At 47.3% G+C, this 13,447-nt stretch overlaps 1 protein-coding gene and 1 long non-coding RNA gene across 2 annotated transcripts; one reads left to right on the forward strand and one right to left on the reverse strand.

The window, feature by feature from the left end:
* Window positions 1-484: 484 nt before the first annotated feature.
* Window positions 485-6,401, forward strand: IRX2 (iroquois homeobox 2). The gene is made up of 5 exons (XM_061449014.1): window positions 485-925; window positions 2,720-3,125; window positions 3,578-4,324; window positions 5,019-5,086; window positions 5,802-6,401. The coding sequence occupies exons 1-4, from the start codon at window positions 683-685 to the stop codon at window positions 5,060-5,062; spliced, it is 1,440 nt and encodes a 479-aa protein (XP_061304998.1). The 5' UTR covers window positions 485-682; the 3' UTR covers window positions 5,063-5,086; window positions 5,802-6,401.
* A 2,337-nt stretch (window positions 6,402-8,738) lies between these two features.
* Window positions 8,739-9,125, reverse strand: LOC133266388 (uncharacterized). Its single transcript, XR_009742358.1, has 2 exons — window positions 8,967-9,125; window positions 8,739-8,871 (listed from the first exon to the last, which is right to left on the reverse strand). It is a non-coding gene; the product is annotated as an uncharacterized LOC133266388 (long non-coding RNA).
* Window positions 9,126-13,447: the final 4,322 nt, after the last annotated feature.

Raw genomic sequence — 13,447 nt, forward strand, 5'->3', positions numbered from 1 at the left:
CGGGAGGAGACGGGGCCGGAGCGGGAGGGGGCGGGCCTGCCGTGCTATGCAGATGAGCAGCGGTGACGGACAGCTCCGTTTTCCAATGTCCCTCAGAAACTCGAGTGCTCCTTCCCTCAACTCTTCACTTCAGACTCTATACTTCCCCCAAAATACAGGCTCGCAGGCGCTGGGGGAGCTGGCTGGCTGGCGGGGAGAACTTCATATGCAGCAGCCACTTTTCTGATTTCGGGGGCTCGCTTCTCTCTCTCTCTCCCCCCCTCCCCCCTTCCCTTTTCCCCTTCTGTTTCTTTCCCTTTCCATCTCTTTATCTTTTTATTAACCCTCTCCTCTTCCGTCTCCCGCAGATGCCCTTGCCCTCCCGGTTAGATTTCTAACTGCTCTATTTAATTTCCTTTTTTAGGGGCTGTTCTTTTTTTATTTTTTCCCCCCTCCTTTTCTCCTGTTTTTATTCTGACTGGGTGCGCACGGGGGGAGCATATAACAATTCTGATTCTCTACATAACTGCACAGAGCCAACCGGAGAGAGGGAGAGAAAGAGAGAGAGGGCGGGCGGGCGGGAGAGAGAGAGAGGGAGGGAGGGAGGGAGAGGGAGAGCACGAAAGCAGCGCCAGGAGCAGCGGCAGCAGCAGGGCCGGTCACCCTCGCCCCCTCCCTGCTCCTGTGCACGCCAGTGCAAGCTATGTCCTATCCTCAGGGTTACCTCTACCAGCCCCCCGGCTCGCTGGCTCTGTACTCCTGCCCGGCGTACGGGGCTTCGGCGCTGGCGGCCCCCAGGAGCGAGGAGCTGGCTAGGTCTTCGTCGGGATCGGCGTTCAGCCCTTACCCGGGATCGGCAGCTTTCACCGCCCAGGCTGCGGCCACAGGCTTCACCAGCCCTCTCCAGTACTCCACAGACCCCGCCACGGGATTCCCCTCCTACATGGTAACTACCGAAGAGAAATCCTCTCCTTCTTCATTAGCATCCGCATTCTCATCCTCATCATCTTCAGCCTCTCTCCTCACACACTTACCATCAGTCCCCGACATCACGCCGCACAGCCGGGCGCCCCGCACCTCCGCCGCCTCCGTGTTGCTGCCGCCAGCCGCGCACTACACCACATCGCGCTGCGCGCTGCTCCGCAGCCTGGCTGGGGCCGTCGGGGACGCGCCCAGCCCGGCCGAGCTGAACCGAGCCGAGCCGGGCGGAGCGGCGGGCCGGGGCACCCCGTTCACTCCGCGCTCCAGCCGAGTGTGGTGCCGGCAGGCCTGGGACCCGGGCTCGTCCCGCGGTTCGTGAAGCCGGGCGGGTGCCCTGAGTAAAGAAATATGGATCGCTTCAGTCAGTTAGGTTGGGTACCTTCATTCCCCCCTCCCCACTTTCTCTCCTTTTTTTTCTCCTTATTTTTCGCTGTAGTAGTATAGGGGAGGGTTTCTCTTTCTTTTTCTCTCTCCCTCCCCCCTTCTGTCTCTTTCTATCTCTTTCCCCCTCTCTTTTTAAGTCGGTGTTTAGAGGCGCTGCGGGCTTTATCCCCGTGTGGTTTTATTTACTTTCAGTGTGTTTTGTGCTAATGGTTTAACTGGATTTTAGGAATGAAAAGGAGCATCTGTTTGCGATCTGTGAGCTTGTCTTTAGCCCAAGATGGTTGTGGTGTCCGCAGTTTTGGATTTCACTTTCTTATTATTATTAGTTAAAAGGAGCATTTGCGATTGCGTGTGTGTATTCTGTGCATAAACTATATAAATAAAACCATAAACTATATAAATAAGCTGCATGTCTAGGTGGTTATATAGTTTTATAAACACACACGCCCAGAGTCAGACACGTATCTAGTCGTATACACAAAGACCTGTACCCGGAATTTGAGTCTGGAGCCGCTGCCGAGATCCTGAGAGGGGATGGCAGCAGGGTAGTTCGCTCTCCCTGCAAAGTGACAGGGAAACTACTTGCTTTCTGTCTGTAAAACGCGGTGCAGAAATTGTCATGAGGTCTTTATTTGGGGTGGTATGAACGATCTGAGGATCTCGCTTACTTGGTTTTCCTGTTGAGAAGCAGTAGGCGAGTGTCTGGAAGTTGCAGCGAGGTTGTGCTCGGGGTATATCGGCTGATGTTGCTCCTGTGACTGCCCGAGCTGGGGGATTCAGAGACGTGCTGAAAGTTAGCAAGTTCGTTAGCGATATCTTTAACTTTTCTTGAATTATGCAGACTTAAATAAGTGCAATTTAAACGTTAAAGGGCGAATTAAAATGCTAATTACATCGCATTTGAACAATTCGAAACGGTGCATATCTTCTGATTTGCAAATTGGATTTGCAATGCATTAGTGCAGTAAATTGCTAAGTGGAGGCTTTGTTGTATTTTCTATAGCAAAAAAGGAAACATCTTTTGAACCTTTGAGAGAAATGTAGATATCAAGACACTACCTGTAGGGCCTTTAAAATGTCTATGCGGTTCAAAAAATTATATTGGGAAATATTCAATTAAAGGTTTTTCAAATTAGTCAGAAAGATTAAAACATCGCCTATTTTAAGCGCGTGTGCCTGTGTCTGTGTGTTGGGCGGAGGAGGGGGGGAGATCTCAACTTAATGGCCTTTGGGTGCCGCTTCTCCCCCTCATAGAATATGGATACAAGACACCATCCAGGGGAAATACAAATATAACCACCGATCTCGCCTTGACAACTTACTAATGGCTATCAGCAATAACAAATTGCCAACCCCACCGTTTTGTTCTGTCCAGGGCTCCCCTTACGACGCCCATACGACGGGGATGACCGGAGCCATCAGCTACCACCCGTACGGCAGCCCTGCCTACCCCTACCAGCTCAACGACCCTGCGTACAGGAAAAATGCCACCCGCGACGCCACGGCCACGCTGAAGGCCTGGCTGCAGGAGCACCGCAAGAACCCCTACCCCACCAAGGGGGAGAAGATCATGCTGGCCATCATCACGAAGATGACCCTCACCCAGGTCTCCACCTGGTTTGCCAATGCCCGTCGGAGGCTCAAGAAGGAGAACAAGATGACCTGGGCCCCGCGGAACAAGAGCGAGGACGAGGATGACGACGAAGGCGAAGGGGCGAGGAGTAAAGAGGAGAGTCCCGACAAGATGCCCGAGAGCAACGAAACCTCCGCGGAGGACGAAGGTGGGAGAGGGTGACTGCTGCCGTGGAGGGGTACTCCCATTCCATCCCTTAGAGTTCCCCCGGGAAGCGGGACAGAAGAAAAGGGGGGGAGGGTGTACGTGGGGGGCGGTATTTAACAAAAGCGACCCCAAAACGTGACCCATCCCGTCTCCTCCGGCTGCTCCCTCCGGCCGCTTGTACCCGCGCAGTGCCGGTAGCCGGAGCGGGTAGGGTGCGGCGGGTGACGGAGCCGTGGAGGGGGCAGAAGGGACAGCGTGTGGTACCGCGGCGGTGCTAGCAGCGGGGATGGGTGCTCCTGCAAAGGGGATTGTAGGGAACAGGCCGGGACGCCTAGCGTCTCTGCCTGCTGCTGTGGTGGCGGCAGTGCTTGCCTCTAGCCCTCTCTGGGCTTTTTTTGCCGCTCCCTCCCCCTCACTGACTCTTGTCTTTCTGGGCCCGGCGGACCCTTGCAGGGATCAGCTTGCAAGTCGACTCGCTGACGGACCACTCCTGCTCCGCCGAGTCGGACGGCGAGAAGCTGCCTTGCCGAGCGGGCGACCCCCTCTGCGAGTCAGGCTCGGAGTGCAAGGACAAGTACGAGGACATCGAAGAAGAGGAGGAGGACGAGGACGAGGAGGAAGAAGAGGACATCGAGGAGGACGACGGCGGTGGCGGAGGGGAGCGCGACCCGCCGGCCAAGACCTCCACCTCCTCGCCGCTGGCCGCCGTGGAGGCCCCTCTGCTCGGCCACCCGCACGCCGACGCCGCCCGCAGCGCCAGCAAGGCGGCGCTGAGCGGCCGCTCCTCGCCCGGGCCTCCGACGCCGGCCAGCAAGCCCAAGCTCTGGTCGCTGGCTGAAATCGCCACGTCGGACCTCAAGAGCCAGACCCTGGGTCAAGGGTGCCAGCCGGCGCCTCTCTCTTCGGCCACCCCTGCCTCCGCCCCGCACAGCGCTGCCTACTCGTCCTCCTCCCTCCTGGGAAGGCATATTTATTACACCTCACCTTTTTATAGCAATTATACAAACTATGGGAACTTTAACGCTCTCCAGAGCCAGGGAATCCTGAGATACAACTCCGCAGCAGTGGCTTCAAACGAGGGACTAAGCCAGACTGTCCTAAACGCCAGCTCTGTTCACAAACAGAGCAGTGACTCTTTGAAAACGATCACTAACCAGCTAGAACAACATTACAGGCCCTCTAGTTATGACTCTAAGAAAGGTAGGTGACTTGATTTTGCCGCTTTCTTCCCCTTTCTACCTGCCCCCCCTTCCCTGACCCGTACAAGTCTTTTCTACGCTGTAAATACCGAAGCCTCCTCTGGAGAAATCAGCGAGAGCGCTGTCACCGCTGCCACCGCCGAGGGAAGATGGGCATTAGTACGATCCAGGGATTAAAAACGGTGTCGCCGTCGTATCGCACCTGTCTCTAAGAACCGCTAGAGGAAATACAAAAGACCGCTTTTAGACCAGTTTCACAGGATGCAGAGGAAGCTTTTAAAAGTCATATTTTTTAAAAAGAAAAAAGTCCACACAAAGATATCCATACAGCACTGGTGTCATTGGGCCTATTATATTCCCCCCCCCCCCCCCTTCCCTCCGACGAACTGGTTTGCTATCTTTGTTTCCAGTATTCTCACAGGTTTCTGCAGCTTTGGGTTCAGATAATTGCTGACCTTGGACATGAAATTACGTGGAGCATGACATTTTTAAACCCCCCCTCCCCCCAAAAAAAAGTTTTGCTTTAATATAATACTCATCTTACTCTAACAAAATACTCGAGATACGGGTAATTATAAAATACTGGCCAGCCTTTTAAATGACCTAGCTGAGAGTGAAGGCTGGGACCTACACACACTGTATAATCTAGTTAGCTGGCTGTGTCCTGTGACTAACTGATGGTTATATTTTGACAGATCCCACTGAAGTCTGCACAGTAGGAGTACAACCATACCTATAGAAGTGCAATCACACAGCAATGCAAGTAAGTGAGAACATTTTCTATTACACTGGTCATTTGGCACCAGGTCTCAGACATGCTGCACAGCTCTAGACATGTTTAACGTTAATTTCTTACTTCATTACTGAAGAGCCTGATTATGAAGTAAGACACTCTTTTCTTCTGGTTTTGTAAACCTCTCATTATGACTTTTCTTTCTCGTGTTTGTCTCAATTTGAAAGCCAAGTTAGACAGTTCCCTCACCTTGCCTGCTCTTCGCTTTTGTAAGGCAAAGCTGTAAGGGCTATTTAAATGTTATGGAAAGAGCTTTAGGGGAGAAAAAATAAAATCTTTGAAGGCATTATTGTTTAAAAACAAAGTGCTTGTGCTCACGTGGCAGTGCTAAAATTGTACATTCAGAGTGAGGCTTCCCACAGTGACCGTATATTTAAAATAAAAAGGGACAACTATTAGAGACCGACATACATCTTAAGCAGGGCATGTTATCTGTGGATTGCCTCTTGTCTGGCTAGCAATGGCACGCTTCATACCTTCACTCTTTAGGGCTAAATAAACAACAAAACCCCTCGTCTCTACGATTTTTCTTTTTCTTTTTACTAATTCTTTTGTTAGAAGAAATTAGATGTGTAATTTCCCCCATTCCCCCCCCCCCCTTTTTTTTTATCGTTTCCTCCGTTTAATGGTGTTAGAGTGTGATTGAAGGATTTTTGGATGATCTGGTTTTTTCCTTGGTCCACAGGTAGGTGTCACAATTGCTTTGAAAAAAGTCAGCAAGCCATCATCTCTCCCCGAGCTAATATATATAACAAATCTCTAAATCCGGATCACATGTGGTGCCACTGTATAAAAGAAGACCACAGAGCACTATTAGATCTTCAGACTCTAATTATTAAACCAGAATTTTGTTGGACATACGTGAGTTTGCTGGTATAGTATAGCTTCCCCAATGTATGTGTGACTTTTGAAAACAGATCTGTTTTTCTCAGGATATCTTGAATTGATCACTTCATTGCCACGGTATCTATTCGATAGGTGTGATAGGATTTATTGTAAAATTTATTTGTAAAATATGTATACAGTAGAGATAATAAAGACGTGATTGGAGAACTTGAGTCCTTACAAAGTGGAAACAAATTTGATATTTATTTTTGTAACGATATAAAGCTTCTAGTAATTTATGCAAGTTGTATTGCAATGGAATCTGAACTTTTTGTAAATAAATTTTGCCTGGTTTTTATTTGAAATGTTGATGGTTATACAATCTTTGGTTGTTTAACGAGAATTCTTTACTAATTTATATCTCTAATTGTAAATAAAAACAGACTAGTCTGCAACAATATGGTGGTTTTTGTTCATTTCCCTCCAAATAGTAATCTACTATTTAGAAAATGACGAAAGTTGTAATTTCTCTAGTAGAGCTTAGACCATAAAATGAGTAAGTAATTTAAATATGTTGCAAAGATATGCCTTGCATTAATTAATTCCTTCTGGGTTGTTCCGTTATACTTAAGCTTTAAATACACACATGTATGCAAATAGTATTTGTATATATGCATGCATATGCGGAGGGAGAGTGATGTGAATACATGCATGTTTCTTATAAACTATGTTGGGTGTGAAGTAGCTCTTTATTTGAGTTAACGTTCTTTAACTCCACCATTTCTAAGGAGAAAAAAAAAAAAAGAATTATTATAATCAGCTATGGCTTATTTCTAATTTCTTTGTTTCTGCTTCTAGCTAAAATATGCAAAAGGGGGCCGGGAGAAGGAAGATAGAAAAGTCCAATTCCTGTTTTTTATTATTTTCCCCCCTTTTTTCCTTATATCCGTAAACTGTACCTTTACAGTCATATTGGAAATTCACTTTGGTTGGGCTCATAAAATCAGCTAGCTGATCAGTTTCATTTTCAGTAAAATAATGGAAATCCTCATATAATATAATTTCAGAAAAGAAACGAACAATCATTTATTTTCCCCAAAAGATAAATTGAGTGAATATAACTTACGGTTATAAAACAAGAATAATAGCTTCTTAGATTGCCCTTTAATCAATCATACACTTATTTTTCAAGAGGCTCATCTATTTTATTCCATGATTAATAATGTTCCAGCTTGAGAGCATTATTAGATCCCAGCAGGGGAGATCCTGAATGCTTTTAGCTGCTTTGGAATGGTCAGTTGGGGTTCATTATGGTCTGATATTGAACAATTTATAAAATCTTGTCTAAACATCTGCCAGCTCAGATAGGCTGATGTGTCTGAAGATGGGAAATTGCTGGACCAGTTGATATTGACAAACGGATCTCTCTCCAGTGGCTTTTTGTTCAGTGAAAATTAGTGGCCTCTTGCTCAGGTCTTGTTAGAAAGGGCATTTGAAAGTGATCTTAGATACTTCAGGCATCAGCCTTGGGAATGTTCACTGGATAAGGATCTGTGCTAGTCTGGAGTCAGGAAATATGTTGTGATTGTATTAAATAGGGGAAAAGGAAGCTGTTTTTCTTAAATATATACGCACAATTCCCATGGTCCATCTTCCCCTGCACACCCTCCACAGACGTCCTTCGTATTTTACCCCTATACAGAGTTCTAACTGGCTGAAAAAGTGCATGTGTTTTTCAGCTGATAGTGCAGAAATTAATATTTTAATTCTGGAAAACTCTGGAATCCATCTAGCTAAATAGAAAACACTGAAGATCTTTGCAGCTGGAGGCCTACTCTTCTGACGTTGTTTGTAGAATGTTGTTTCTCTGCTCCTGTAACATTCTGTTTCTCATTGAGGTAAAATGCATTTGTATCTGAGTGCAGTGTGTAGTACAATTAGAGAAACAGCTAAGAAATAATTCAGCTTTTCCCCTCCAATTTAGCATACGATGTAGATGCAAATACTTACTGTAAACTTCCTTGGCCGCCTTTACTGTGCACTTGAGGAAGATTTTACCGAGGGACTTCTTGTGCCGGGAGAGACGCCTGGACTTTCTTTCCCCCCCTCTTCCTCCTAACCCATCCACCCCCACCACCCACGTTTTATGTTTCAGGTCTCTGTTGGACACAACGTGCACATTTCCATTGGTAAAAACCAAAAGCTGTGGCAGAGATTAAAAAGGCTAACGACATTCCTTTGATGTTTATACGCCCAAAGACTTATAAAAGATTTCCATAATTTACCCACCCTTACTAGTATTTAGACCTGGATTTCTTTCTGGAAAGAAAAGTAGAAAGACCTGGAAAACTCGCTTTTAACTATTCACTATGTATGTAAAACCCAGTGGACTTCTCTCATCCTCTGAGAAATTCACGAACTGTTCATGGATGCAGATGGGCGACACCCAAACGATTTGGCAAATAAACTTACTTTTTCAAAACAGAAATTAATGGGCAAGAACTGCATATTCAACGTCATTTGAGATTTAATTATCAAAATTGAAAGCAGGAGGGAAGTGTAGCCTTGCAAGATTGTTGGCACAAACAATGTGACTGTTTCAGTATAGGGAGAAAGAGGGATGAACGATAAAATACATCAGTTGGTGTACAGTTTATTTCATAACGATAGTAATCAGCCCACTGGGATTAAAACCACACACCCCTTTCTATATTTACTCACTCCCCACCCACTCCTCTCTTTTCTGTGCTCGTTTCGGAGAGGGAAAGACAAACCCTCCCCTCTTCGGGGCCAGAGGTTTCATTAGAGCTGATTTATTGAAATTCAGGCTTTAATCTCAGGTGGGATCCCGGAGGAATTGGCGGTGTCGTCAAATAGGAAGAGGGTCGCTTTCCACTTTGCACTTCCTGGGCTGTTTTTTTCCTCGCTCCCTGCAAATGTCAACATTTGTTCTCAATAAAAGAGTTATTGTTTCAGGAAAGCTGCTCACCAACTGCCTTGGAGAGCGGAAAAAATCGTCGCCCACCTTTGTTTAGCTGGAGATTGGGGGAAGGGATGAGGACGGAGGTAACATGCAGCGCAGGCCGGCAGCAGATAGACAGACAGACGTGGGAATTGCTGCTGTGCACCAGCTCCCGGCTGGAGGGGAACGGGCCCTGCTAAGGGGAAAGTTAATTTTAAACTGCGTTTCATTTGCATTTTAGCCCCTGTAAGAGAGCGGGAGGATGCGGCGGGGGAGAAATAGCAACAAAACCATTACCACCAAATTGCAAGGTGCAGCGTCTGATTTAACTGTACCTGGCGGCACCCACCCCCCTAATGGGCCATCAATTAGTTCCCGATGGGCAGATGGGAGCCGCTTTGCGAGTAGTGGGAGCGGGACCGACAGCCTGGAGCGGACCGTCTCGGCTCGACCCGGCTTCTCTGGGCCCAGCCTCACAGGGTAAAAAAGAAAAACCCAACCCCTCTCGCCACTGAAAGTTTCTGCCTCCGTCACATGTTACATCTCACTTAAAGGCGGTTCAGACTCACCGCGCCGCTGAGGAACCATGGCAGGGATGTAATCAATACTGGGAGTATCTTATTGCTTATTACCTTTTTGGGAAAAAAAAAAAAAAAGGGCAAAGGAAAAAAAAAGACGAATTTACATGAAGGTCGATTCTTTGCCTTCTGCATTCAGACATTTCTCATGTGCTTGGGCAAACTTCTCATGATCCAGGTAGTCTAAAAGAGCCGTTCTATTGTAAGTACTGAGTAATAATGGTAAAAAAAAATTGCTATTAGCAGTAATACTGCCTATTAAGTAATATGATGTTCATCTCTTTGTTTTTAATCCAGTAGCTAATAACTCGGGTATGCTTCCGGCTTCTAAAGAAATAAAAGAAAGGGAAAAAAAAAAAAAGTTAAGAAACAAAGGGATCCTCGGTGAATATTCAAAGCACCCATGCACCTAATCCCTGGCTATTACTCGGCGGCTCTGAAGCAGTCTTTATTGAAAGTACAGAGGGAAGGGGCGACCGGCAGGATACATGCCCGCACCTCGGGGCTGCGGACAGTGACAGGCGCTGGGGGAGCATTTTACCTGTGAGCTCCCTGGCAGAGGTGACAGCTGGGCTCCCTCAATCTGGACCCGTATCCCCCCTTACTTCGACCCTCCCCCCCCATCCTCCTCAACCGTGACTCACGGAGGAATGACACTATTTCACATCCAATCCGGGCCGAGCAGGCTGCATTTTCCCTGAGCCTAAGTAGGGGACGGAGGAACGCGGCCGCTTTGCCTCTGGGGGGTGGGACGGGCACCATTAACTTTTCTCCTCTCTGGATCTGGGGACTGAAAGAAAAAGAAGCGGAGGACGGGCCTGTCACCCCGGCCCTGCCCTCCTTGGAAAGGCAGAAGCGCAGGCCGGCAGCGAAAGTCACTTCTGCTCCACCCGAACTTGTATTATCCGTGAAGGGGGATTTCAAAATACTCCCGATTATTTCAGAGGGAAAAAACCCTCCAAACTCAGTAATACTAGTATGCTCCTCGTGCGGCGGCTGTGTGTGGATACTGTCGCTGCTCCGGCTCTTACAAATCGCCCAGGGGAAAAAAAAATAAAAAAATGTGCATTTGTATGGGGAGATAAATTGACAATTTATTGTGTATAACTTCTGATCAATTATTAATCGTTAGTGTCAACAACAGGGTTATAATTACCTTCAGTTATTTAAAGGAATATTTATTTTTTCTTCTCTCTGATCTGGTAATTAGTTAATGCTCTGGAGTAATGAATGCAAAGCTGATTTGATAATGATTGAAACAGTTTTTCCCCCTCTCTTTTGGCAGCTCCCTCGCAGAGAGGGGAAGGAGGGAGATGTCCCCTCTCGTTTGCGAGAGTCCATGTAAAGTCAAACCGAGGCACTTTTCACTTTTCAGAACATAAATAACGATTCTGGGGGAAAAAAGGGCGAAATGACAAACAAATAGAGCGCAGCTGGGATGAATAAGGCCGATCAAAGTTAGCGGGGGCCAACGCTTCTCGCAGCCGCAGCAGGTCTGAGTCCCGTAAAGGTGCCAGCAACTCTTACCTCTTTCCCCGAGATCAAGGGAGAAGGCGAGTGGGACATTTTAACCCCCCTGACATCTCAATGCCTTCACCATAGCCCTGGGGAAGGGAAAGGGAGGGAAGAGAAGGGAGCGCTTTACCTGGAGCCCGCGGAACCCCCGCCCAGCCAGCGTAGGATGTGCAGGGAACGGCTCGGTGCCGGGCGGGAGAGCCGAAATCTCGTGCATTTAAAAGATCCCGAGCGCGGCTCAGCCCTGGGGATGGGGAAGTAAGAACTGGTTATTACATTTTATTTTTTCCTTCCTTGCGGGAGCCCGGTAGAGATTCCTCGTGGAGAAGAGCAGCGAAGGGACAGCCCTCAGGGAGTGGGGCTGCCGCCTTGTTCCCGGGTCTTGGGGCGTGAAGAACTCCCTCCTCCCCAGGCCCGGGACCTGGCCTCTAAGGGCGAGGGAAGCACTGGAAAGCCCCTTCCTGCTCCACCACCACCTCAGCATCGTAAAGGCCAGTGGTGTTGAGCCGAGGTAGAAACTCCACCGTTCCCCCCCTTCCAGCTTCCTTCCAGCTCTCCTATTAATTTAGCGTCAGGCGAGGTCTCGCAGGCAAAAGCACATTTTTAGAGCGGTGGGGCTCTTCTTATGGCAGATCTGCGTGAGATGGAATACACGTAGATAGTATTATGTATAATAGTAATATGTTTTATATATAAAAATATTTCCCCCGTGCAACAAAACTGCAGTGGGAATTGCAGTGCAAAATGCAAGTTTTAAAATTAATTCATCCTGACAGGTTTGACATAGCCCGGCTCCCTTTTTCCTGCAACTCCGTACGCAAATGAATGCCGCTTCCAGAGTGTATGTTTTAATTTGTCACATCAAGGCAATAAAAGGCAGCAATATATACTTAAGCCAGTTAACGTTGTAATAACAGGTTTAAAGGAGCAATTAAATGGTAGTGAGTCGCATGTCTGACTTTCTATAGGCATTACCACATCAATGGTACCTTTTAGACTGACTATAACTTAGCATGATTGTCTCAATTAGTTTAGCTACATGATAGTTATTGTGAACTCTTTGTGAGTAATCAATGTTACGCAAGCTTATGGGAAGGAGCCTTTAACAGGGGTGAGCAGCAGCTAAGTAACACGGACCTCCTATTTGCAGGAGAGCCCACCCTTTTTTTTTTTTTTTTTTCCCGTCTCCTCTTCATTTTCTTCTCCCAACCCGAAAGAAAGAAACGGTAATTTATAGTCTTATAAATCTGTTTCCGAGATCGGTGTAGCTGAACGCAGATTTACAGGCAAATAACGCCTTTCTGCAGCGGCTGGTGAAAGGAACGGCAGCCTCAGGGCAGCAGGGATGGCGAGGCGTCCCTACTGCCCCTCTACTTGGTTTTAGTGGGGTCTGCTGTGGCTGTTCGTTGTCACGATTCAGCCCGAGCCGCAAATAGCCTTGAGGGATGCTCACATCAAATGTGTACAGAACACAAATGGGCGCCTCTCTGGCACAGGAGCCACTCCGTGTCGGCGAGTTGCGGGGAGAGAGACCCTTGTGTGCTTGTAAAGTGGGGTGTGAGGGTGTGTGTGTATGTGAGGGGTGTCTGTATGTGTTTGTGTCTGTCAGAGGGAGGAATGAATGCAACGCGGGGTTACAAATACAGTATAACGCAGAGAAAAAAGGCTCCTGCCGGAGCAACCGGCCGTTTAGTAACTTGTTAATTCTCCACCTACAGACTCTCTCATTAAATACCGAGCCACGGGTGGCTAATGCAAAGTACAGAAGGCTGCAAATTTAGTGGGAATTGCGTGAACTGCTTCAAAACAGTAACAAGTTTGTGTCGCTTTCTGTCACCGGGGAAAAAAAAAAAGAAAAAAAAAAAAAAGAGCGAGAGAGTGTGTACCATTAAAATTTAAGATAAAAAAGAGGCAGAGATATTTCTATTGGTGAAGTTATTCTCATTAGTCCTAACAATGTTTCGCCATTAGGCAAGGCTGGAGTCAGCCTCAGTCTCAAGATGTCAGATCTGCAAGCTTTTTTTTTTTTTGCACGCACATTACATTTCTGTCATGCTTTGCAGCAGAACACGATATCCCCAAAGAACCCAAAGAAGAAAAAAAATACTCTGACAGCAACCATTAGTTAAGAGTGCAATGAATAAACCCCTTGCACAAGAGTATCAGGACTAATTAAGATTCTGTTTAGCAGCCCTGGATGGAATGTTAATGTAGCTTTGACTAACTGGGAATAAGCAGGGGGAAAAACTGCATTTTAAGAGGAATGCTGGAGTGATAACATCTCTCACTTCTTCTGTCCAAGGTCTGCCCAAGCCTGTTACAAAGTCATTATCTCAAATTACTCCTGTACTTCATTTTTAGAGGGTTTGGGCAAGATCCCCTGGCGTTGAAGCGCTGCCTAGAGCCTCACAAAGCCAATACTCTCTAAGGGGATAAAGGCTGAATCAACCC

Source organism: Pezoporus flaviventris, unplaced genomic scaffold (assembly GCF_033815535.1).
Source record: "Pezoporus flaviventris isolate CSIRO_AGI_PZ_B2104156 unplaced genomic scaffold, CSIRO_AGI_Pfla_v1 ptg000007l, whole genome shotgun sequence".
Lineage (NCBI taxonomy): Eukaryota > Metazoa > Chordata > Aves > Psittaciformes > Psittacidae > Pezoporus > Pezoporus flaviventris.